The 24,459-nt window shown below is 49.1% G+C and overlaps 1 protein-coding gene across 5 annotated transcripts in view; it reads right to left on the reverse strand.

The window, feature by feature from the left end:
• Window positions 1-24,459, reverse strand: part of LOC140388501 (uncharacterized) — a 175,989-nt gene that overhangs the window by 51,690 nt on the left and 99,840 nt on the right. For 4 of the 5 annotated variants that reach the window (XM_072472793.1, XM_072472792.1, XM_072472794.1 and 1 more), the window contains exon 4: window positions 2,137-6,761. The exons of the other annotated variant lie outside the window; for it this stretch is intronic. In XM_072472793.1, the coding sequence (XP_072328894.1) occupies window positions 4,699-6,761 (2,063 nt within the window). In that variant the 3' untranslated portion in view covers window positions 2,137-4,698. Of the gene's footprint in view, window positions 1-2,136; window positions 6,762-24,459 lie in introns of those variants that run through there. 5 annotated transcript variants of the gene reach the window in all.

Consider the following 24,459-nt stretch of genomic DNA (forward strand, 5'->3'; position numbering starts at 1 on the left):
TAATTTAGAGGGATTCACAATGTCATGGAAATCAGAAGTGCTCATGGATGGGATAAACATAGAATACAGAACAAAAAAACTACTCATAAAAATACAGAATTATTATACAAATAATGGCAGGCAAAGATGCAGATAAATATGTTTAAATACATTGCTGTTTAAACCTCAATTGTCGGTGTCATTTTGCTCTTATACCAGCAGGTTCCAGAAACCGTCAGATTTGAGGTGGTCCTCGGGTCTCTTGGCTCCTCACCCCAGTTCACCAAAGGACCCAGCCTCATCCCTTCTGTACCACCTCATAGTGATTGTGTTTCTCGCAAACATCACTCTAGTTTGGATGCTAAAAGAAATTTTTTGAAATCAAGTCTTGCCGAAAAAGCTTTGAATCACTGTTGACTTTCCTTCCTTTAATCTTATGTCCAAGTTCGATTTTAACCGTAGCTAAAGAAAGGCCTTCAATCTTCGCGGCATGAATCTGTTGAGTAGTGCATTTAACCCCCAGCTCCTCTGATTACCTCTGGATTTGCGATGGTAATTAATGTGTCCATAGATTCTATGGCAACTCAATGATGTGATATCGTTTTATGTTCCAAACGTGAGTCTGAACTGCAATTTTGAACCCCTTAACACTCCAATGATACAGCTATGTTTTAAGGGGAGTGGGACTTTAAACTGGGCAGTTTGTTTGTTATAGGGAATGTTTGACATCAAGTCTAGGCAGTGGTGGTTGCCTCTGTTGAGAGCTAATTGAGACCATCCGCATCACAAATGCAAGGACACAGGGAGCTGGGACAGGCTGTAGCAGGAATCCTTCTTGATGCTGAACAACCAAAGAGATAAAACCCACTCTATCTAACAGCTCTTATGCCACAATCCCGCCATGTGCCTTGTACTGGGTTTCATCTCATTGTCTTATCGAGCACCTTGTTCTAGGATCATTTGAATGGTTACAGCACAGAATGTGGTCCGCTGTGTCCATGTCGGTGTGGTGGTATGTATTAGGGGTAATGCGGTACACCATGAATGCCGAGGTGCTATTGGAGGGCAAATGCTGGGTCCCGATTGGATCTGCCGCCTACTGGGCTCCACCCAGATAGGCGGGGTATAAGAACCCGGTTTACTCCCCGCAGCTGCATTCTGTGACTGAGCTGCTGGGGAACAAGTCTGCTCAATAAAGCCTCGATTGAAGTTCTCTACGTCTCGCCTCGTGTGTGATCGATGGTGCTGCAGTCGGCAAGAGTAACTCAGCTAACCCCACTCCATTGCCTTTCCCCAGAGTCGAGCAAATCTTTTCTTTTTGTGCAATAATCCAATTCCCTTTTGAAACCCATGATTGAATCTGCTTGCACCGCACTTTCAGGCAGTGCATTCCAGATCCTAACCATTCGTGGCACGGAAAAAGCCTTTCAAGATGTCACCTTTCATTCTTTTTGCCATTCATTAAATCCCTGTCCTCTGGTTCTCAACCCTTTCACCAATGAACATAAGAACTAGGAACAGGAGTAGACATTCCAGCCCCTCGGTCCCACTCCGCCATTCAATACGATCAGGCTGATCTCATCACGTCCTCAACTCCTGTCCGTTCACCATAACCCTTCAACCCATTACTAATTAAAAATCTGTCTACCTCCTCCTTAAATTTACCCAATGTCCCGGCATCCACTGCACTCAGGGCTAATGAATTCCACAGATTTATGACCTTTTAAGAGAAGTAATTTCTCCTCATCTGCTACCGCTTATCCAAAATACATGGGCCGGGATTCTCTAAAAACGTGGCAAAATGTTGACGCCGGCGTAAACACTGGAGTGTTTCATGCCGGCATCAACGGGCCTCTTGGCCCAGTGATTCTGTAGTCCACAGGGGGCCAGCACGGCACCGGAGTGCTCCTCGCTGCTCCAGCTGCCGTATGCGGCCCTGCGCTGCGGCCGGCTGCGGGCCTGTGCATGCGTGCGGCGGCCGCTTGTGAGCCGGAGCCGCGCAACATGGCGGAGCCACACAGCGGGCCGACGCGGAAGAAGGTAGGCCCCCCCAGATCGCGCATGGCCGCCGATTGGTAGCCCTCGATCGTGGGCCTGGCCGCCGTGGAGGCCCCCCCCCCACCCCCCCCCCGCCCCCCGGAGACTGATCCCCCCCGCTCCCCACCAGGACGGCCACCGCAGCCGCGACGCCAAACTCCCGTCGGGTGGAACCATTCGTGAACCACGCCGGCGGGAACTCGGCCGTTCGACCGCGGGGGCCTCTTTCAACGGCCCCTGACCGGCGCCGCGTCGACCGCGCGCGACTGGTGCCAATTCTCCGGTCACCGGAGAATCGCGTCCCGGCGTCGGACACAATCGCAGGTCTGAGGCGCCATACCAAGCTCCCGCGCCGAGCACCATTTCAGCGCGGAGACTTGGAGAATCCCGGCCATCATCTCCCGGTCCAGATTGCCTCACAAGTGGAAGCTTGTTTACTTTGTCATGACCTTTTATCATCTTATATACCTCAATTATATATTCTCTCATTCTTCTAAACTCGGCCTAAAATGCTCAAATCTCTCTTCATAAGGCAATCCCCTAATTTCTGGAACCAATCCAGTGAACCTCCTCTGAAGTGCTCTGGGCCACAGTTTCACTCTATCTACCTTATCCCCATTTGTCATTATTTTGAACACCTCTCGAAGGAGAACAGCCCAGCTTCTCCAATTGATTCACGTAACTAAACTCTTTCATCCCTGGAATCATTCTCCTTAGTCTTTTTTGCAGCCTCTCTAATGCCTTTACATCTTTCTTGAAGTGTGGGACCCAGAATTGGACGCAATATTCCAGTTGAGGTCCAATTAGTTTTTTCTAAAGGTTCACCTTAACTTCCTTGTTTTTGTCCTCAATTCCTATAAAGCCTAGGATCCCATATGCCTTATTAGAAAATTCTTCAACCTGCCCTCTCCTTCAACAATTTGTACATATAGTCTCCCAATCCCTTTGCCCCCTTTAGAATTATATCCTTCATTTAATATTGAACCCAAGTGAATCACTAAGTTTAAAGTTCAATAAGTGTGATTACAGTCCAAGAAGACACACTCCACCTCAGTTCAAACCGACTTGGCCCGATATAGACCCATTGGAAAGGATTTTACAAATAACAAGGGCAGGTCTCATTTTTCATATGGATTTGCCTCTGTTAGTTTTATGCTAGATGTTCTTCTCTTCTGGTAAATTTCCAATCTGGTTTCTCTCCTTTTGCTCTTTCTCTGTCTCTTCCATGCTCAACATAACTTGGCCGAAAGGTTCTCAGTTAAAAAGCCACCTCGTAAAACATGGGTGTGAATAGGCAGTCGAGAGCTTGCCGAGTCACTGAAGAGACACAGATCGAACAATGTTTTGCTATTAAAATCTGAAAGGGGTGGCAGTGAGGGAGAGACTATTTTCAACATCACACATCAACATGGTCTTCAAAAATGATGATTGATGGCGGTGGAATCAAAATAATTAATGATCAGCATGTCCACGCTCTTCCATCTCAAAATTAATCTGTGAAAACAGGCCTGGAGGTTTCATTCCAGAAGCACAATAACCACAGTTACAAACAAGAGAACTGAACAAACACTGCATTGCAAAACGCGTAACAGCTGGTGAGCCCTTCAAATAATAAGCTTGACTATCTGAGAAGTGAGGCGCTGTAACTGTTTCCCTCCAGCTCTGAAATTCACCAGACCATTGTGCAGAGGACACAGAATTTCTCTCTTTCCTCCTGCCTCTTTCTCTGTTTCCCTTTGCCTCTCTCTTACTTTCTCCCTCTCTCAGCCCTTATTTCTCTCCCTCTGCCTACCTTTCCTACATTACCACAGTGATTACACGTCAAAACTACTTAATTCGCTGTGAAGTGCATTGGGACACCCCAAGGGTGTAAAAGACGCTAAATAAATGCAATTCTTTCTTTTGTTCTTTTTGTCTCTCTCGTGCCTTTTTCTTCATCTGGGATATGGATGGTGGACCAAATAGCGTCCTTCTGTGTTGTATCATTCAATTGTTCTATTTTATCACACAGGTGACTTCTGTAACCACTTGCTCTATCGAAGGAGTCAATACTGTGTTCCATAACAAGTGTAGTCAACATGTAGGTGACTAATGGTGAATAATAGGGGCACTAATATTTTCCTGGACCTGTGCTGAGGTGCCCTCAGGAAATGTGGCATGTTGGTCTCTCTGAGGCAGACCAATAAAGTGCTAAACAATCATACAACATGTTCCTTCATCATAAAAGCACGTGACGGATTTTTTTAAAAACCAAGACAAACAGCGGATTTCTTTTCACAAGAACGAATCTATTCATTATCAAGGACTTCTTGTAACAGATTTTCAGTTGCTCTCTTTTCACCGTAGGTGGGGATTTTAAGATTGGCATTTGTTTCAGATCCAACTCTTACTTTTAAAAGTGACTTTTGTTTAGTGTTTAAAATGGACTAATAAATCACAAAATAAAAGATTTTGGTCTTATGAAGTAAACATTCAGTCTCACAATCACACTAACCAAGTTTCATAGAATGAAGATAAAGTATTGCTGTTCCTTTTTCTGCATGACTTGTAGTTCTCCTTTCAATCAGTGATAAAGTAAGTACGAGCCTTTTATTAAAAATAATGCAAAATACTTATCTTCAACCATATCTGGTATTTTCCCCCAATACTGCACTATTAAAGAAATCGATGTCTATCCGAGGATTAGAGTTCAATGGTATCACTAGAAAGACTGACATCATCAATCACTCTTATTTCTATAAAACTCTTTTGTGCCTCAATGTCAGGGTCTTCTGTCTTCAATTTTACTTCGGAATTGTCTAAACTCTTGTTTTGTGGGAGAAGGCTCTCACTGGCTGGGTCAACAGAGGGGACACTCTCGCCGGAGGAAGGGTTACGAGTCCATGAGTACCAGTGGATTCCAAAGGATGTTTTAGAAGCACTATCTAAGGAACTGCTGGAGGCTGACCTATGCAATCTATTGGCTGCTTGAGTGCGTTCAAGATCCTGGATGGACTGTTTGGATGTATCCATCTGGACATTGTTCAGGGAGCTGCATTTGGCTGTGCTGTACAAATAATCTGGGTCACTGTTCCGACGATTGAATTTAGATGACGCCACTGTGACTTTACCCTGATCAAGTGCTTTGTGTGTTCTCAGAGAGGAGCAAGAATCTTCCATGGATAAGTAGCTGGGACATCGAAGACCTGAAGTGTGAAACACGCTGTCTCTAACAATGTGCTCTCTGAAAAGAGCTTCGTCAATACTACGGCTAAGGTTGATGGGAGAAGGTGGACGTAAGTCAAAGACATTGAGAGACAGCACTGACTCCTTCTCAATGCAGATGCTAGTAAATGAACGACCCATCATTAAATTATGCGATTTGGGTCCCAGAACCGGTATTCTGGGCCGGTGATCCAGAGAGATCATGGAACCATCGTTGTTGTAGTAACTTTTCTTAGGTTTTGACTCGTTAGTTTCATTCAATGTTTTAAGAGGCATGCTCTCTGCCTGGTTTCGTATAAGGTTCTTGCAAATGTCGTTGCCAGTTACCCTGTCCTGGGTTCCAGAAGACCAATCATAGCAGTTGTTCGGGTATTCTGGCGTTTCCCTCTTTCGGTAGTGGTGGAAGTATTGAACGATCTTGCTCCAACAGATGTAATCAGGCCTACCTTGTTGCTGGCAGAATGCATAGGAAGTCACAAAACACATGGCGAATGATATCGCAATCTCAAAACTTCGATACCAAAACTGGAGGAACCACCAAGACCAGTAGAAACGTCCCTTCTCTCCCAATATCCCATAAATCCATAAGATAGCGTAGACTTGTAGCGCACAGCAAAGAAACCCAAAGACACCGCCGACTGCCATCACTCTAGAGGAGATCAAAAGCCGCTTTAGTGCCCGCTCTTGATTCTGGAGCTCAAGGGATTCTTCATTGCGGATTGTAGGTTTCTGGATCTGCCCAATGGTGGCTTCAGAGCGACTCTTGAGTTTGCGGTAGGTAAGAAAAAATGCAAAGATTAGAAATGATCCCCATGAAACCGAGAATATATGGAGGACTATGTTCACAGCAGGATTCAACAGGGAATATAGAAGATCCCCACTTATCAACACAACAAAATGGATAACTGCAATCACAGCCAATAAGGCTGGGTTCTGGATTTTTGAGGACAGCATTTGCAGCTTCCCCGTCTTCAGCAAAAGCAGGATAAGGATGCCAAAGGTGGTGATGAGAAGGGGAAATGTAACGTTATACAATACCAAACTACCGACTGGAGGAAGCTTGGACTTGCTACCGTACGGATCAAAGAACAAGTACACAGCTCTTAAGAGAGCCAATGCAAATAGGAGGCCATTCGCTGCCATGAGATAGCCAATGTCTGGAACGTACAAAATCGGAGAGCTTATCAAATTAATAAGAGACAGCAACATGAGGATAACAAACAGTATTCCTGCCCCATAGACATGCATTTCCCAAACAAAACCCAAAGTCCGTTTCAGATCATTCCACTGAGCTGAAGTTTTATTGGACACACACTCCCTATCCTGTGTGGAGCACAGTTGGGAGTAAGGTTTATTTTCATCTGAATGATTTCCAATGGCCAGTTTTGAGTCTGGTGCTCGACCTGGTTTCTGAGCATTGATTGGGATGATATTTTTCCGTTCCGATCCATGTTGAGAGTCGTGTTCTTTAGAAGAAGAGATGTTGACACTAGTTGAAGTATTGGATGCTCTCTTGGTGGTTGCACTTTGTCCATTGTTCCCTGTAAAAGATACAGCAAGTGAATACCAGTCATATCACTGTGGAACTTTCTGCCAATCACAGCATACAGCAAGTGTACAGCATCTTTCATTATGCACTGGGGAAGAGTCATACATGTTTCTTAGAGTACAGTATATTACTCTGTTCACTGTCATTCCCAATATTCACCTGAGTAGCTTCAAGATCTTTTGATACCTAGTCTAGTGAAATCATCTTTGGTAATTTTGTTCCTAACTATTGATTTAAAATCTGGATTATACTCTTGATTGTCCTCTCATCTGTGTTAACATGTTGGAGTATTCCTCGCTCTGTGTTATTCTGTGCCTCTCTAAATGATACTTAGTGATTGGGCAAGTTGACTGAACAAAGTGTTCAGAGAGATGCATTTCAGCACAGAAGGGTTACAGTGTCACTCCACCAAACCTGCCTAAAGTGCTTTTCTGCCTGAGTGACTGCCATTTCCACATTAATGACTGCATTCCTTGAGCAGGTGAGGTGAACAACCCAGAACTTTTCATGCAATGCTTGGGATTATTTGATTCTTAATGGTTCCAATCCCACAACAGGTGCAGCTCACAACAAAGGCTCATTACTTATGGTGCAAACTTGGAAAAATACACTGTGGCCCAAGATTGCATTCTGGCAAATGTGAGGTCTCCCTTCTGTTATCAATAGCTCAGAGATAAGTAGGTGTTCTGGTCAGAAGAACATGGAGAGACAATATAAAATAATGGGTACAATTCTTAAGGGGATGCAGGTCAGAGGGACCTGGGTGTATATGTGCCTAGATCATTGAACTTAGGGTAGATGGAGAGAGCAGTTAATAAAGCTTACAGCATCCGAGTCGGCTTTAGTAATCGGGGCATAGAGTACAAGAGCCAGGAGGTTATGCTGAATTTATACAAGATACTAAGACCATAAGACCATAAGGCATAGGAGTGGAAGTAAGGCCATTCGGCCCATCGAGTCCACTCCACCATTCAATCATGGCTGATTTCAACTCCATTTACCCGTTCTCTCTCCATAGCCCTTAATTCCTCGAGAAATCAAGAATTTATCAACTTCTGTCTTAAAGACACTCAACGTCCCGGGCTCCACCGCCCTCTGTGGCAATGAATTCCACAGACCCACCACTCTCTGGCTGAAGAAATTTCTCCTCATCTCTGTTCTAAAGTGACTCCCTTTTATTCTAAGGCTGTGCCCCCGGGTCCTAGTCTCCCCTGCTAATGGAAACAACTTCCCTACATCCACCCTATCTAAGCCATTCATTATCTTGTAAGTTTCTATTAGATCTCCCCTCAACCTCCTAAACGCCAATGAATATAATCCCAGGATCCTCAGACGTTCATCGTATGTTAGGCCTACCATTCCTGGGATCATCACTAGTCAGGCCTCAGCTGGAGTGTACAGTTCTGGATGGTAGCACAGTGATTAGCACAGTTGCTTCACAGCACCGGGGTCCCAGGTTCGATTCCCACTTAGGTCACTGTCTGCGCGGAGTCTGCACATTCTCCCCGTGTCTGCAGGGGGTTCCTCCGGGTGCTCCGGTTTCCTCCCACAAATCCAGAAAGATGTACTTGTTAGGTGAATTAGACATTCTGAATTCTCCCTCTATGTACTCGAACAGGCGCCGGAATGTGGCGACTAGGGGATTTTCACAGTAACTTCATTGCAGTGTTAATGTAAGCCTACTTGTGACAATAATAAAGATGATTATTATTAGGAAGGATGTGGTTGCATTGGAGAGTGCAGAAGAGGTTTACAAAAATGGTTCCAGGGAAGAGAAACTTCAGTTATGGGTATAGAATGGATAGGTTTGGACTGTTCTCCTCGGGGAGAATAAGGCGAAGAGGTGGTTTGATAGAAATGTTCAAAATCATGACGGGGTTGGACCGAGTAGATAGGTAGAAACTGTTTTCCCTCGTAAAAGGGTTGAGAACGAGAGGGCACAAATTTAAAATGATTTGCAAAAGAAACAAATGTGATGTGAGAAAACTTTTTTCAAACGCCGAATGTTTCGGGTCGGGAATGCACTGCCTGTGAGTGTGATGGAGGCAGGTTCAATCGAGGCATTCAAGAGGGAATTAGGTAATTATTTGAATAGAAACAATGTTCAGGTGTACGGGGAAAAGGCAGGGGAATGGCACTAGGTCACGATGCTCGTTTGGAGAGCCGGTACAGAACCAATGGGCCAAATGGCCTCCTTCTGCACTGTGGGGATTCTATGGGTTTAAGCCAGGACTCATTCTCCCAGTCTATAGTAGGAGATCTCACCATCATACTAAATATAAACCCTCTCAGCCGTTCACTGACAAGGTCAGAGAGAAAAACGTTGCAGTCACATTGGTGGAAGTGCTGTTACTGCAACAAGAGAAATGAACATGAAATTTGACAACCGTATTACTGCCACCTCATAGATACTGATCTCCAACAATGAAGAGACAATAACTGAATACCTAAAAAATCCTCATTATCCAACAATTGACAGAAATATGAGTTTCACCAGCCCGATAGAGCCAAGCACTAAACATAGCCCAGTGTTAGCCCTTGTATGCATACAGCTGCTAAGGTAATTCCATGGACTCAAACAATATTTGAATACTAGCTTTCCGAGCACTGCTCCTTCAACATAGAACATAGAAAGTACAGCACAGAACAGGCCCTTCGGCCCACAATGTTGTGCCGAACCTTTGTCCTAGATTAATCATAGATTATCATTGAATTTACAGTGCAGAAGGAGGCCATTCGGCCCTTTGAGTCTGCACCGGCTCTTGGAAAGAGCACCCTACCCAAACTCAACACCTCCACTCAACACCAAGGGCAATTTGGACATTAAGGGCAATTTATCATTGGCCAATTCACCTAACCCGCACATCTTTGGACTGTGGGAGGAAACCGGAGCACCCGGAGGAAACCCACGCAGACACGGGGAGGACGTGCAGACTCCGCACAGACAATGACCCAAGCCGGAATCGAACCTGGGACCATGGAGCTGTGAAGCAATTGTGCTATCCATAATGCTACCGTGCTGCCCTTAAGAACAAATAAATCTACACTATATCATTTTACCGTAATCCATGTACCTATCCAATAGCTGCTTGAAGGTCCCTAATGTTTCCGACTCAACTACTTCCACAGGCAGTGCATTCCATGCCCCCACTACTCTCTGGGTAAAGAACCTACCTCTGATATCCCTCCTATATCTTCCACCTTTCACCTTAAATTTATGTCCCCTTGTAATGGTTTGTTCCACCCGGGGAAAAAGTCTCTGACTGTCTACTCTATCTATTCCCCTGATCATCTTATAAACCTCTATCAAGTCGCCCCTCATCCTTCTCCGCTCTAATGAGAAAAGGCCTAGCACCCTCAACCTTTCCTCGTAAGACCTACTCTCCATTCCAGGCAACATCCTGGTAAATCTTCTTTGCACCTTTTCCAGAGCTTCCACATCCTTCCTAAAATGAGGCGACCAGAACTGTACACAGTACTCCAAATGTGGTCTTACCAAAGTTTTGTACAGCTGCATCATCACCTCACGGCTCTTAAATTCAATCCCTCTGTTAATGAACGCGAGCACACCATAGGACTTCTTCACAGCTCTATCCACTTGAGTGGCAACTTTCAAAGATGTATGAACATAGACCCCAAGATCTCTCTGCTCCTCCACATTGCCAAGAACTCTACCGTTAACCCTGTATTCCGCATTCATATTTGTCCTTCCAAAATGGACAACCTCACACTTTTCAGGGTTAAACTCCATCTGCCACTTCTCAGCCCAGCTCTGCATCCTATCTATGTCTCTTTGCAGCCGACAACAGCCCTCCTTACTATCCACAACTCCACCAATCTTCGTATCGTCTGCAAATTTACTGACCCATCCTTCAACTCCCTCATCCAAGTCATTAATGAAAATCACAAACAGCAGAGGACCCAGAACTGATCCCTGCGGTACGCCACTGGTAACTGGGATCCAGGCTGAATATTTGCCATCCACCACCACTCTCTGACTTCTATCGGTTAGCCAGTTCGTTATCCATCTGCGAGCATCTGCAGGTAATTAAGTGTTTACATATCCAGAGATAGGTGTAACCCCAGGTTAAAGAGGTGTGAATTGTCTCAAGCCAGGACAGTTGGTAGGATTTTGCAAGCCCAGGCCAGATGGTGTGGGATGAATGTAATGCGACATGAATCCCAGGTCCCGGTTGAGGCCGTACTCATGTGTGCGGAACGTGGCTATAAGTTTCTGCTCGGCGATTCTGCATTGTCGCGCGTCCTGAAGGCCGCAGTTTCACATCATTTTCCTTCCTTGACGGTGGTTAGCATTGCTGCCTCACGGCGCCGAGGTCTCAGGTTCGCCTTGACACCTTCAACAGATACATTGATGACATTCTTTTCCTTTGGACCCACAGCGAAGAATCACTGAAACGACTACACGATGACATCAATAAGTTCCATCCCACCATCAGACTCACCATGGACTACTCTCCAAAATCAGTTGCATTCTTGGACACACTCATCTCCATCAAGGACGGTCACCTCAGCACTTTGCTTTACCGCAAGCCCACGGATAACCTCACGATGCTCCACTTCTCCAGCTTCCACCCAAAACACATTAAAGAAGCCATCCCCATGGACAAGCGCTCCGTATACACAGGATCTGCTCAGACAAGGAGGAGCGTAACAGACATCTACAGACGCTGAAAGATGCCCTCGTACAAACGGGATATGGTGCTCGACTCATCGATCGACAGTTCCAACGTGCCACAGCAAAAAACCGCACTGACCTCAGAAGACAAACACGGGACACAACCGACAGAGTACCCTTCGTCGTCCAGTACTTTCCCGGGTACTTTCGTGGGCAGCACGGTAGCACAAGTAGATAGCACTGTGGCTTCACAGCGCCAGGGTCCCAGGTTCAATTCCCCGCTGGGTCACTGTCTGTGCGGAGTCTGCACGTTCTCCCCGTGTCTGCGTGGGTTTCCTCCGGGTGCTCCGGTTTCCTCCCACAGTCCAAAGACGTGCAGGTTAGGTGGATTGGCCATGCTAAATTGCCCTTAGTGTCCAAAAAAGGTTAGGAGGGGTTATTGGGAATAGGGTGAAAGTGAGGGCTTAAGTGGGTCGGTGCAGACTCGATGGGCCGAATGGCCTCCTACTGCACTGTATGTTCTATTCTATTCTATTCTATTCCCGGAGCGGAGAAACTACGACATCTTCTTCGCAGCTTTCAACACGTCATCGATGAAGATGAACATCGCAGTTTCACATCATTTTCCTTCCTTGACGGTGGTTAGCATTGCTGCCTCACGGCGCCGAGGTCTCAGGTTCGATCCCGGTTCTGGGTCACCGTCCGTGTGGAGTTTGCACATTCTCCCTGTGTTTGCGTGGGTTTCGCCCCCACAACCCAAAGATGTGCAGGGTAGGTGGATTGGCCACACTAAATTGCCCCGTAATTGGAAAAAAATGAATTGGGTACCCTAAATTTAAAAAAAAAACATTTTCCTTTCTTGAGCTTGGCCTGAAAGATTAGACCCTGCAAGTTTTGAAGTGTGAAAGGAAATGGAAGTTGATGTTTGAGGTGGCACCTCCAGCTACTTCTTGAAGGAACTCATGTCCATCTTTAGAACTGGTCGTGCAAAAATAAATTCGATCAGGGCGGCACGGTGGTTAGCACAGCGGCACAGTGCTTAGCAATGCTGCCTCACAGCTCCGGGTCCCAGGTTCAATTCCGGCCTCAGGTGACTGTCTGTGTGGAGTTTGCACGTTCGCCCCATGTCTGCGTGGGTTTCCTACGGGTGCTCCAGTTAGGTGGATTGGCCACGGGTTCACCGGTTAGGTGGATTGGCCATGCTGAATTGATCCTTAGTGTCCAAAAAGGGTAGGTGGGGTTATTGGGTTATGGGGATAGGGTGGAGGTGTGCGCTTTGGTAGGGTGCTCTTTCCAAGGGCTGGTGCAGACTTGGTGGGCCAAATGGCCTCCTTCTGCACTGTAACTTCTATGATTCTATGACGTGAACTTGGAAAGGAACATAATGAAATAATTCTGTCCTTCCTCACAAAGACCTGCCTCCTTTATACTAAACCAATTCACTGTACTTGATGCTGTGATAAATGGTACAGTTTAAAAAAATATTTAGAGTACCCAATTCTATTTTTTTCCAATTAAGGGGCAATTTGGCGTGGCCAATCCACCTAACCTACACATCTTTAGGTTGTGGAGGTGAAACCCATGCAGACATGGAGAGAATGTGCAAACTCCACATGACAGTGACCCAGGGCCGGGATTCAAACCCGGGTCCTCAGCGCCACAGGCTGCAGTGCTAACCACTGCGCCATTTGCCACCCTTATAAATGGTACAGATAACCTCAAATAATGTCTCTACTTCAGATTTCTGTTGCTGCACAAGGCCGATGCTCAGTAAGCTGAGCGAGGCTGACAATCGATTTTCTGGCTTGACTTCCCAATGGTCGGATGTCAAACATTTACGGCTCAACTGTGACTTGGAGTCTTGAAAAAGCACCTCAATGGGGAAGCAGCGGGTAATGTTGTTGTTTACTCAGAAACTCTGTTACGATCCCTGAGCTTTTGCAACCAAAGGCCTTGTATGAATACGTCCTAAGGTCAGACCCACAACCATCATTTTATCCGGGTTCAATTTCATAGAGACCTTGCACACTTGATAACGATTTACGATTGATTCTGAGGCATCTCTTCATCGTTTCTTAAATGGTATCATCATACCATATGAATAGATTAAATAGATTTTTACAATGATATTTTGGAGGTCTAGACATGAGGGTAGGGTTAATGAGTGACAGAGTCAGGAAGGAAGGCTGTATTGCTGACCATCATTTTCTCACCTGTAGGTGAAACGCCAAAAACACATAAAAGAAAGCTCTCCTGAACAAAACAGAAGGGCAGAGTACTTCTTAAATGGTGAGAGGTTGTGAAGTGTTGATGTCCAAAGGGATCTGGGTGTCCTTGTTCATGTGTCACTAAAAGCTAACAGGTAGGTGCAGCAAACAATTAGGAAGGCAAAATGATAGGTTGGCCTTCATCACAAGGGGGTTTGAGCGCAGGAGTGAAGATGTCTTGTTGCAATTGTATAGAGCCTCGGTGAAGTTGCATCTGGAGTGTTGTCTACAGCTTTGGTCTCCTTATCTAAGGAATTATGTATTTGTCATAGAGGGAATGCAAAGGAGGTTCACCTGGGATGGCGGGATTGCCTTATGAGGAGAGATTGAGAAAACTGGGCCTGGTTTCTCTCAAGTTTCAAAGAACAAGAGCTGATCCCATTGAAACTTACAAAGTTCTTACAGGGTGGATGTGGATAGGATGTTTCCCCCTGGTTGGCGAGACTAGAACCAGCAGACACAGTCTCAGAATAAGGGATGGACCGTTTAAAACTGCGGTGAGGAGAAATTTCTTCATTCAGAAGGTGGTGAAAGTTTGGAATTCTCTGCCGCTGAGGCTGTCTGTGGAAGCTCGATCATTGGGAATGTTCAAGACAGAAGTCGAGAATACTAATGACATCAAGGGATGTGGAGATAGTGGGAAAGATGGTGTAAGGAGTAAAAGATCAACCATGATCTGTTTGAATGGCGGAGCAGGCTTGACAGGCTGGGGTGGCCCATTCCAGCTCCCATTTCCTATGTCCCTAAAACAATCATTTAATATGTTTGCACATTGAAATACGCGGGAATATTCCAGTCAGCATCCCCACTGCGCCGAGTCGTAGAACCATAGAATCCCTGCTGTGCAGAAGGAAGGCCATTCGGCCCATTAAGTCTGTACCAACCCTCTGAAAGAGCCTACTGAGGCCCACTCCCCCGTCCTATCCCCGCAACCCCATATACCCTGCACATCCCCGGGCACTAAGGGGTAATTTTATCATGGCCAATCCGCCTAACCTTCACAACTTTGGCCTGTGGGAGAAAACACGAGCAGAACGGGCAAACTCCACACACAGTTCCCCAAGGTCAGAATCGAACCTAGGTCCCTAGCTTTGTGAGGCAGCAGTGCTCACCACTGTGCCAACCAAATAAGTCAATAAAACATTGGTCATTTCGACAGCACACAAATGCCCCATGCAATTTGAAAATTTGATGTCTTCCCACCACTTGAGAAAGCCATTCTGTCCAATCTCAACATCCCCTTTGGTCGTCTGTTTATTACAATCTTGTTGGGCGGCACAGTGGCGCAGCGATTAGCACTGTTGCCTCATGGCGCGACGACCTAGGTTCGATCCCGGCCCCGGGTCACGGTCCGTGTGAAGTTTGTACATTCTTCCCGTGTCTGCGTGGGTTTCACCCCCACAACCCAATAGTTGTGCAGGGCAGGTGGATTGGCCACGCTAAAATTGCCCCTTAATTTAAAAAACAAAGTTAAATTATTAAATATTGTGCACTTATTCCCCTGCCTCACATACTCCCAATTTCACCCTTCCTGGTGGATTAACCTGCTTACCTCATCTTCACCTCACTGGAGGTCCTGGCCTCCAGATCAACACCATCAGGTCCTGAATGAGCGAATGTCTCTGTAATAACATTTACCTTCTAAGGGGTGGATTCTGTACACGGCAAGACAGAAAATCCCAGAGATGGCAAGGACCTGGTGCCTGCTGTTTTCCATATGGATACCGTTGACCTCCCTCTTTGACCTTCCCTCCCCCCATCATTCTCATGGAAGTTGAGCCAGGAATTTCTGGTGGTTTAAAAGGAGCACTGTCTGGATGGTCATAAACCATTTTCCGCTTGATTAAAACCACAGGAAGGACAAATCGCATTGAAATGAATCCTGAATCTGCTCCGCCCATGACACATATAACACAACTCTTCTGAATCTGCCACAAAACACAGAACAGATCAGCCATGTTTTTTTTCCATAAACTTAGCCCTTTAAATTCATTCTGACAAAATTTGTGAGGCCTTGTTAATCAATACAAATGGTTCAAGGAAGATGTGAGCAGGGATTAATGATTAAACTCAAAAGGGGGCTTGAAGGTATCAGCCCTCGAACAAACATTCCCCACAGAATAATTCGCTTTATGATGACACAAGTGACATGGGTGGGTGAAGTGTCAATAGTTCAAATCATGGATAGAAGAGCCATCGGACAATAGACAAATTGGTACTTCAGCTGTCTTACAAATCAAACTGGAAGATCCTGCCCAATCCCATGGGGATATTTCAGTCTTAGAGCAACACTGAAACTTAATGTACAGGTTAGAGCCCTTGCAGTAACGCTTGTGAAAATGGTCGCCAAGGTCACCTAAACAATGGCTCATTATTACCCTCCACAACCTGTCTCAGCAGGCAGGCCCACTGTGAAGATTAACATGACAGAGGCTTCACATATATCAGGTGTAACATGTTTTAATAGTGAACATCGGACATTTTCATTCCCCCTAGCTACAGATAGTCTATAGCAGGTTGCATGTGTGCGCACTGCAACTGGACATGAAGGGGGAATTTGAGGGGTGTGAGGAGGAATTGATATCAGGAGAGAGGGGGCAACTTACCCTTGCAACTTGGTTGAGATCATTCCAACATTGGACACTGGTCCTCCTGCCCGCACTGACAGTCGCTGCCACTGCCTCCCAGACAGTATTGGTGACCCTGCTGCTGGCCCTCTGACCCCCTCGGGGGAACAGGACGCTCCGTCTTTCATTGACAGGGCCGAGAAGCTGGCCAGGTCGGCATCCCCAAAGCAAGGAGCGGGTCTCCGTGCTGCCATGCATGCGTGTTGACTGGGTGTGAGTGGTGAGGGAGTGTTTAAAAGCACCTCCCCTTTGTTAGCTGCGAGACGCTGAGGTGTGAGTCTGGCGAATCAGATGACGAGACAGCCAGTAATGTCCAAAAGCTCATGGGGGCTCATTTTCGGCACTGAGTGCCATTAAATGTGGGCCGTGATCTCGCCAACGCAACCGTCGAGAAACACCCTGCCAACTCGCCGAAAATGATACTGAGAAATGTTTCTGCTTAATCGTGTTCCATGTGTGTGAATGGCCAATACCCTGGCCACAATCCACATACACACATGCATGCACGCACACACACACATGCACACGCACACGCACACACACATCCATATACTGACCAGGATGGGTAACAAGATTCGTGGTGGTCTGCTGCACGAGCTCGTCACCATGAGGGGCAGCACAACCAGTTGAGGACCAGGAACCCGAAGAGGAGGAAGATGAGGAAGAGGAAGGGAGGTGGCAACCTGCACGGTCCTTTCTGCCTTTGCTTCCCATGAAGAACTCATCTGATGCTTGTAACTAAAACCCAATTTCCCGTTCACCAATAGCCCCACACCTTATCATTCCCCTTTACTCACCTGTAAAGTGGCCAAAATGCAGAAATAAACACTCGAAACTAAACTAATGTTATAGTGCATATAAAAATCAACTAATCTCCCTTACGCATTCCCCAAATGTCTGTCTTCCATGTCTTCCTGCTCATCCTAATGTTAAATAGTGATGGCCAATGTCTGCAGCATGCTTGGTGGATGGGTGCTGACTTTCACTGGGAGGAGGCTGTGGAGAGCCTTGAAGGGTGACCTCCAGCCCAGGCAACACGGTGGCGCAGTGGTTAGCATTGCTGCCACACGGCGCCGAGGTCCAGGTTCGAATCCCGGCCCTGGGTCACTATTCGTGTGCAGTTTGCACATTCTCCCCGTGTTTGCGCGTGTTTCGCCCCCACAACCCAAAGATGTGCAGGGTAGGTGGATTGGCCAGGCTAAATTGCCCCTTAATTGGAAAAAGAAAATGAATTGAGTACTCTACTCCAGCCCTCTGAGCCTAGAAGAAGTGGCTGTAGCCTGCAGCCCCTCACCACGGGCAGTCCCAGTCTGGGCTGGCTGGCTGACAGAATTTGGTGAATGGAACTACTGTTAATTCATCAGCGCACTGTGATATCGTGGGCGTCATTCTCCGACCCCCCGCCGGGTCGGAGAATGGCCGTTGGCCGCCGTGAATCCCGCCCCCGCCGAAGTCTCCGGTACCGGAGATTGGGCGGGGGCGGGAATCGGGCCGCACCGGTTGGTGGGACCCCCCGCTCAATTCTCCGGCCCGGATGGACCGAAGTCCCGACCAGAAATTGCCTGTCCCGCCGGCGTAAATCAAAGCAGGTATTTACCGGCGGGACCAGGCGGTCCTGGGGGGGGTGCGGGGCAATCTGACCCCGGGGGGTGCCCCCGCCTGGCCCGCGATCGGGGCCCACCGATCCGCGGGCGGGCCTGTGCCGTGGGGGCACTCTTTCCCTTCCGCCTCCACCACGGCCTCGACCATGGCGGAGGCGGAAGAGACTCTCCCCACTGCGCATGCGCGGGAAACTGTCGGCGCCCGCTGACGCTCCCGCGCATGCGTCGCATTTCCGCGCCAGCTGGCGGGGCACCAAATGCCATTTCCGCCAGCTGGCGGGGCAACAAACGCCATTTCTGCCAGCTGGCGGGGTGGAAATCCCTCCGGCGCCGGCCTAGCCCCTCAATGTTGGGGCTCGGCCCCCAAAGATGCGGAGCATTCCGCACCTTTGGGCCGGCGCGATGCCCGTCTGATTGGCGCCGTTTTTGGCGCCAGTCGGCGGACATCGCTCCGTTGGGGGAGAATTTCACCCCATGTTACTGCTGTATGATGTTACGTTATGTGTTTAACCCTGTGGGCTCCACCTATGGGCCATTGTACGGCTTCACCCACAGGGGGATATGTCGGGGCATGTACGGGCTCGCCCATGGCTCCACCCCTTACAGGAAGTATAAAGGCAGCTGACCTGCGGGGCCGCATTTGTTTGTTGTACCGGTCAAAGGTAGGCTCAGTTGCAAGCTGATTAAAACCACGGTTTACTTCTCAACGTGTCTCTCAGTGAATTGATGGTCGCATCAATTTAATCAGCTTGAAATACTACTGTGGAATCAGCCCTCAAACCTGATAGACTGGAACTCGATCCACAGGATGTGGAGGCGAGAGAAATTTTTTCGCACTGGCTTCGATGCTTCAAGGCCTATCTCACCGTGTCGTCTACGCCATCCGTCACGGACGAACAGAAACTGAGTCTTCTCCACGCACGGGTGAGCCATCGTATTTCTGTCCAGCTCGACGGCGCCGCGCCCTATACAGAGCCCCTCGCACTACTCGAACGCACATATGTATGGCCCGTGAACGAGGCCTACGCGCAACACATCTTCACCACTCGCCGCCAGTGCCCCGGGAGTCGCTAGATGGTTACCTACGCGACATCAAAGCCCTCGCGCGCAATTGTAACTACCAGGCCATTACGGCCCCTCAGCGTATGGAGCTCGCTATCCAAGACGTTTACGTGGCGGAGGTCCGATCGAACTATGTAAGACAGCGCCTGCTCGAAAAAGGGGCCCAGGACGTGGAGAATACGATAAAACTGGCTACCTCTCTGGAGGCCACTTTTCAGAGCCTTACTGCGTTCCCCGCCGACCACGCGACCCCCTCGTGGGCCCCCGACCAGAGACTACCCCAGGCCTGTGCCGCGTGGCCGCCCGCCCAACATGGGGGGCTGCCCTGCTATTTTTGTGGCCAGTCCCAACACCCCCGAAAGCACTGCCCGGCCCGCAACGCGAACTGTAGTAACTGTTAGCAAAAAGGACACTTCGCCAAGGTCTGCCTGGCCAGGTCTAAAAACTCGAACTCACAGACCCGATCCACAGACCCACAGGCCCGCAGACCCCGCAAAGTGGCAGCGTGTCTGCCGCCTCCGCCTCCACACAACACGTGCGACTCATGGGGGCCGCCATCTTGGCCATCCTCCCCTACGCGGCCAGCCACGTGCGATCCATGGGGGCCGCCATCTTGGACGTCATCGTCCTCACCGCCCGCCACGTTTGACCAACGGGGGCCGCCATCTTGGCCGCCATCTGCTACACCGCCCGAGATGTACGAACGACATGGACAGCAGCCATCGCGGGGCCGCCCCAGCACCTCTGATCACGCCGCCGGCTACCCCCAGCTCAGCGCGGTCACCCTGGACCAGTCGCGACCGAAGCACCTCTGGAGCTCCATGATGGCCGTCCGGGTAAACGGGTACGAGACACCTTGCCTTTTCGACTCCGGGAGCACAGAGAGCTTCATTCACCCGGACATGGTAAGACGTTGTTCGCTCCCAATATTCCCGACGCGACAAACTATCTCCCTCGCCTCTGGGTCGCACTCGGTGCAAATCCAAGGGTGTACTACTGCAACCCTAGCGATCCAGGGCGCTGAGTACGTTAATTTTAAACTATATGTGCTCCCAGACCTCTGCGCTCCTCTCCTCTTAGGACTCGATTTTCAGTGCAACCTCAGGAGCCTAACTCTTAAATTCGGGGGGACCCTGCCCCCGCTCATCATATGCAGCCTCGCGACCCTAAAAATCGACCCTCCCCCCCACTCTTTGCGAACCTCACCGCCAATTGTAGGCCAATAGCCACCAGAAGCAGGCGGTATAGCATGCAGGACAGGACGTTCATTAGGTCCGAGGTCCAGCGTCTCTTGTGGGAAGGGGTCATAGAAGCCAGCAATAGCCCCTGGAGAGCTAAGGTGGTGGTCGTCAAGACCGGGGAAAAGTTCCGGATGGTGGTTGATTACAACCAGACCATTAACCGCTTTACGCAACTCGATGCGTACCCCCTTCCCCGGATTGCAGACATGGTAAATCAGATCGCGCACTACCACGTGTTCTCTACGGTAGATCTGAAGTCTGCATATCACCAGCTCCCAATACGCCCGGAGGACCGCCACTACACGGCGTTTGTGGCAGTTGGCTGCCTTTTCAATTTCCTCCGGGTCCCCTTTGGCGTCACAAACGGGGTTTCGGTGTTCCAACGAGCAATGGACCGAATGGTGCACCAGTACGGGCTGCGGGCCACGTTTCTGTACTTGGAGAATGTAATCATCTGCGGCCATGATCAGCAGGACCACGACGCCAACCTCCACCGATTTCTCCAAACCGCCCAAAAACTCAACCTCACCTACAACAGGGAGAAATGCGTTTTCCGCACAACCAGGCTAGCCATCCTCGGCTAGGTCGTGGAAAACAGGGTCCTAGGGCCCGACGCTGACCGTATGCGCCCCTTCCTCCAATTCCTTCTCCTTCACTGTCCCAAGGCCCTGAAGAGCTGCCTTGGATTTTTCTCCTATTACGCCCAGTGGGTCCCCCAATATGCGGACAAAGCCCGCCCACTATTTAAGGCCACCATTTTTTCCACTGGCAGCCGAGGCTCGCCAGGCCTTCAACTGCATCAAGGCGGACATTGCCAAAGCTGCAATGCGCGCGGTGGACGAGTCCGCCCCCTTCCAGGTGGAGAGCGATGCCTCAGAGGCCGCTCTCGCCACCACTCTCAACCAAGCAGGCAGACCGGTAGCGTTTTTTTCCCGCACCCTCACCACCTCTGAAATTCGACACTCCTCGGTCGCAAAAGAAGCCCAAACCATCGTGGAAGCCGCACGGCACTGGAGGCACTACCTCGCTGGTAGGAGGTTTACCCTCATCAACGACCAACGATCGGTTGCCTTTATGTTTGACAATACGCTGCGGGGCAAGATCACGAATGACAAGATCCTGAGGTGGAGGATCGAACTCTCCACCTATAACTACGATATAGTATATCGTCCTGGGAAGCTCAACGAGCCCCCAGATGCCCTGTCCCGCGGCACGTGCGCCAGCGCGCAAGATGACCGATTACATGCTATCCACGATGACCTCTGCCACCCAGGGGTCACCCGGCTCGCCCACTACATCAAGGCCCGCAACCTGCCCTACTCCACCGAGGAGGTCAAAGCTGTAATCAGAGACTGGCAAATCTGTGCGGAGTGTAAACCGCACTTCTATTGACCAGATAAGGCCCACCTGGTAAAGGCGTCCTGGCCCTTTGAACGCCTTAGTATCGATTTCAAAGGGCCCCTCCCCTCCAATAATCGCAACACGTACTTCCTGAACATCATAGACGGGTTATGACCACTCCCACAGTCATCAAAGCCCTGCATAGTGTCTTCATCCTGTTCGGTTTCCCCAGCTATGTCCACAGCGACAGGGGCTCGTCGTTCATGAGCGACAAACTGCGTCAGTACCTGCTCAGTAAGGGTATCGCCTCGAGCAGGACTACCAGCTATAACCCGAGGGGAAACGGGCAGGTGGAGAGGGAGAACGCGACGGTCTGGAAGACCGTCCTACTGACCCTACGTCCAGGAATCTCCCGGTTTCTCACTGGCAAGAGGTCCTCCCCGATGCGCTCCACTCTATTAGGTCCCTCCTTTGCACGGCCACAAACCAGACCCCTCATGACCGCTTGTCTGTTTTCCCTAGGGGAGCTACCTCAGGGGCCTCGCTTCCGCCCTGGCTGATGACACCGGGTCCAGTCCTCCTCCGAAAACATGTTCGGAGCCATAAGACCGACCCCCTGGTAGAGAGGGTCCAGCTCCTGCACTCCAACCCACACTATGCGTATATCAGACACCCCGATGGCCGGCAGGATACCGTCTCCCTCCAGGACCTGGCGCCCGCAGGCTCTGACACCACGACCACTACTGCACCCCCCACACTAGGTCCCGCCAACCTCCCATGTTCAGCGCCCCTACCCCTATCCAACCTCCAATGTTCAGCGCCCCTACCCCGATATGGTTCTCGTGCTCCTTCCCACCCGCCGCATCGGTCCACAGGAATGAAGCTCCGGAAGAGCCGCTCCAGGAGTCCACGCCTGTGCCTGCTCCGGGCCCAGCTCCACAGGAACCCGAAATGGCTGCAACACCAGTGCTTTGGCGGTCGCAACGTACGATCCGGGCACCAGACCGTCTGAATCTGTAAACCCGTCACCCCCGCCGGACTTCATTTTTTAAACAGGGTGTGAATGTGGTGAATGGAACTACTGTTAATTCACCAGTGCACTGTGATCACATGTTACTGCTGTATCATGTTACGTTATGTGTTTAACCCTGTGGGCTCCACCTATGGGCCAATGTACGGCTTCACCCACAGGGGGATATGTCGGGGCATGTACGGGCTCGCCCATGGCTCCACGCCTTCCAGGAAGTATAAAGGCAGCTGACCTGCGGATCTGCATTCATTGTTGTACTGGTCACAGGCAGGCTCAGTTGTAATCTGATTAAAACCACGGTTTACTTCTCAACGTGTCTCTCAGTGAATTGATGGTCGCACCACAGGAAATAGCAAGAAAATCGGTGCAGTACCACCAGTGTGGGTGACAACACTGTCACCCGGAGAGAGGACAGCAGGTTCAAGCTTTGTGTCACTTTGCACACCATAATCCACATTCGGGGGCGGGGATGTGAGGGTTAGTGGGGGTGGAGCCAGGGGGGAGTGCAGCCTGAGCTTCCGCTGTCACCTTCAGACATTGGGTAGCTAGCTCCTTGCGTCTGGATGTCCTTTCATTGCTCCTCACAGTAGCTTTCATATTGATAAAGTGTCGAATTTCACAGACATGACGCAGCAGAGATATAAAACCAGCTATTTTTAAACTTCAAAGGCTGAATTTCTCCGATTTACTTTTCCTGACACAGGGGTTTCAGGTTGATGTCACACTGCAGTGTCAGCTCTGGGATCACGGTGTAACTGCCTCATAGCAAATGAAGAATATGGGGTGGATTTTCATCCTTGAGGCAGGCAGTGGGAGTTGGGAGAATTCCCGACTCGGCCCATCCATCTCGGGAGGAAGTGGCAAGGATACGGTTTTCGTTCCCGGTGGTCGGTGGTGGACCTGGAGAATGGGTCAGAGGTAGTCAGTGGGGCTGCCAGACACTGAGGCCACTGTTTAAAGGGCCTCCAGCCTTAATGCTGTGGGACTTTGTCCCAGTTATAATAAAAACAAAACGGCCCTCCAGCCCTCACCTCACATTCGCCCCCACCCCACACTTCCCATGCCCTACCCATGGCTCCCTCATACCTTCCATGCCAATTTATGCCACTTAACGTACCCCAACATGGCCCCTCATACCCTCCATATAAATGTATATTCATGGATAACTTTCCACTTTCTTGAACAAATTCCTATTTCTACAGGCCAATAAAAACATGGGTCATCCATACTCTTTAAAGTATCAATAGCAGAAACTGCAAGCACTTGAACATTTTTTTTCTTGTGTAAGTAAACACGATGCAATTAACAGCATAGATTAGAGAGCCTGAGCTGTCAATAAAGCAATGCTTTCCCTGGGTCTCAAGTGTTTCGATACCCTAAATGATGTTTGGGCTCTCAGTCAAGACTGCATAATGGCAAGGCAGGCATGAGAGGCCACCGGGAATGCTCCGGGAGGCATATCTGGGCATGGGGTGTAGGTTGAGAACTTACCTTTCAAAAGTTCCTTAATGCAGACTGTGGTTCACTACACCTCCATGGTGTCTCTTTGGGAAGCTGGCCTGATTCCACAAAAACTGTGGCGAACCAGGACACGCCTGTTCTCACAATGCAGCCGGCCAGGTCGGAAATGCAGGGCATGGACTCATGATGTGGACCAGTCTGCACCCTTAAAAAGTACTGTTTAAAAACAGAAACCCCAGGAAGGATGTCAGGAATCTTGGAAGCGGGTGCCAGCAGCCATTTTAAAATGTACGCGGAGTCTTCCCAACTCCGCGAAAAACAGCCAAATGAATGAGGTGCATGGTTCAGTGCCCCGAACTCGAACTGGAGATGTCTCCTTCTCTGTCTGGGCCCAATTTGAGTTCATTTACCAGAAGATGAAGAA

The sequence above is a fragment of the Scyliorhinus torazame genome, chromosome 13 (assembly GCF_047496885.1).
Source record: "Scyliorhinus torazame isolate Kashiwa2021f chromosome 13, sScyTor2.1, whole genome shotgun sequence".
Lineage (NCBI taxonomy): Eukaryota > Metazoa > Chordata > Chondrichthyes > Carcharhiniformes > Scyliorhinidae > Scyliorhinus > Scyliorhinus torazame.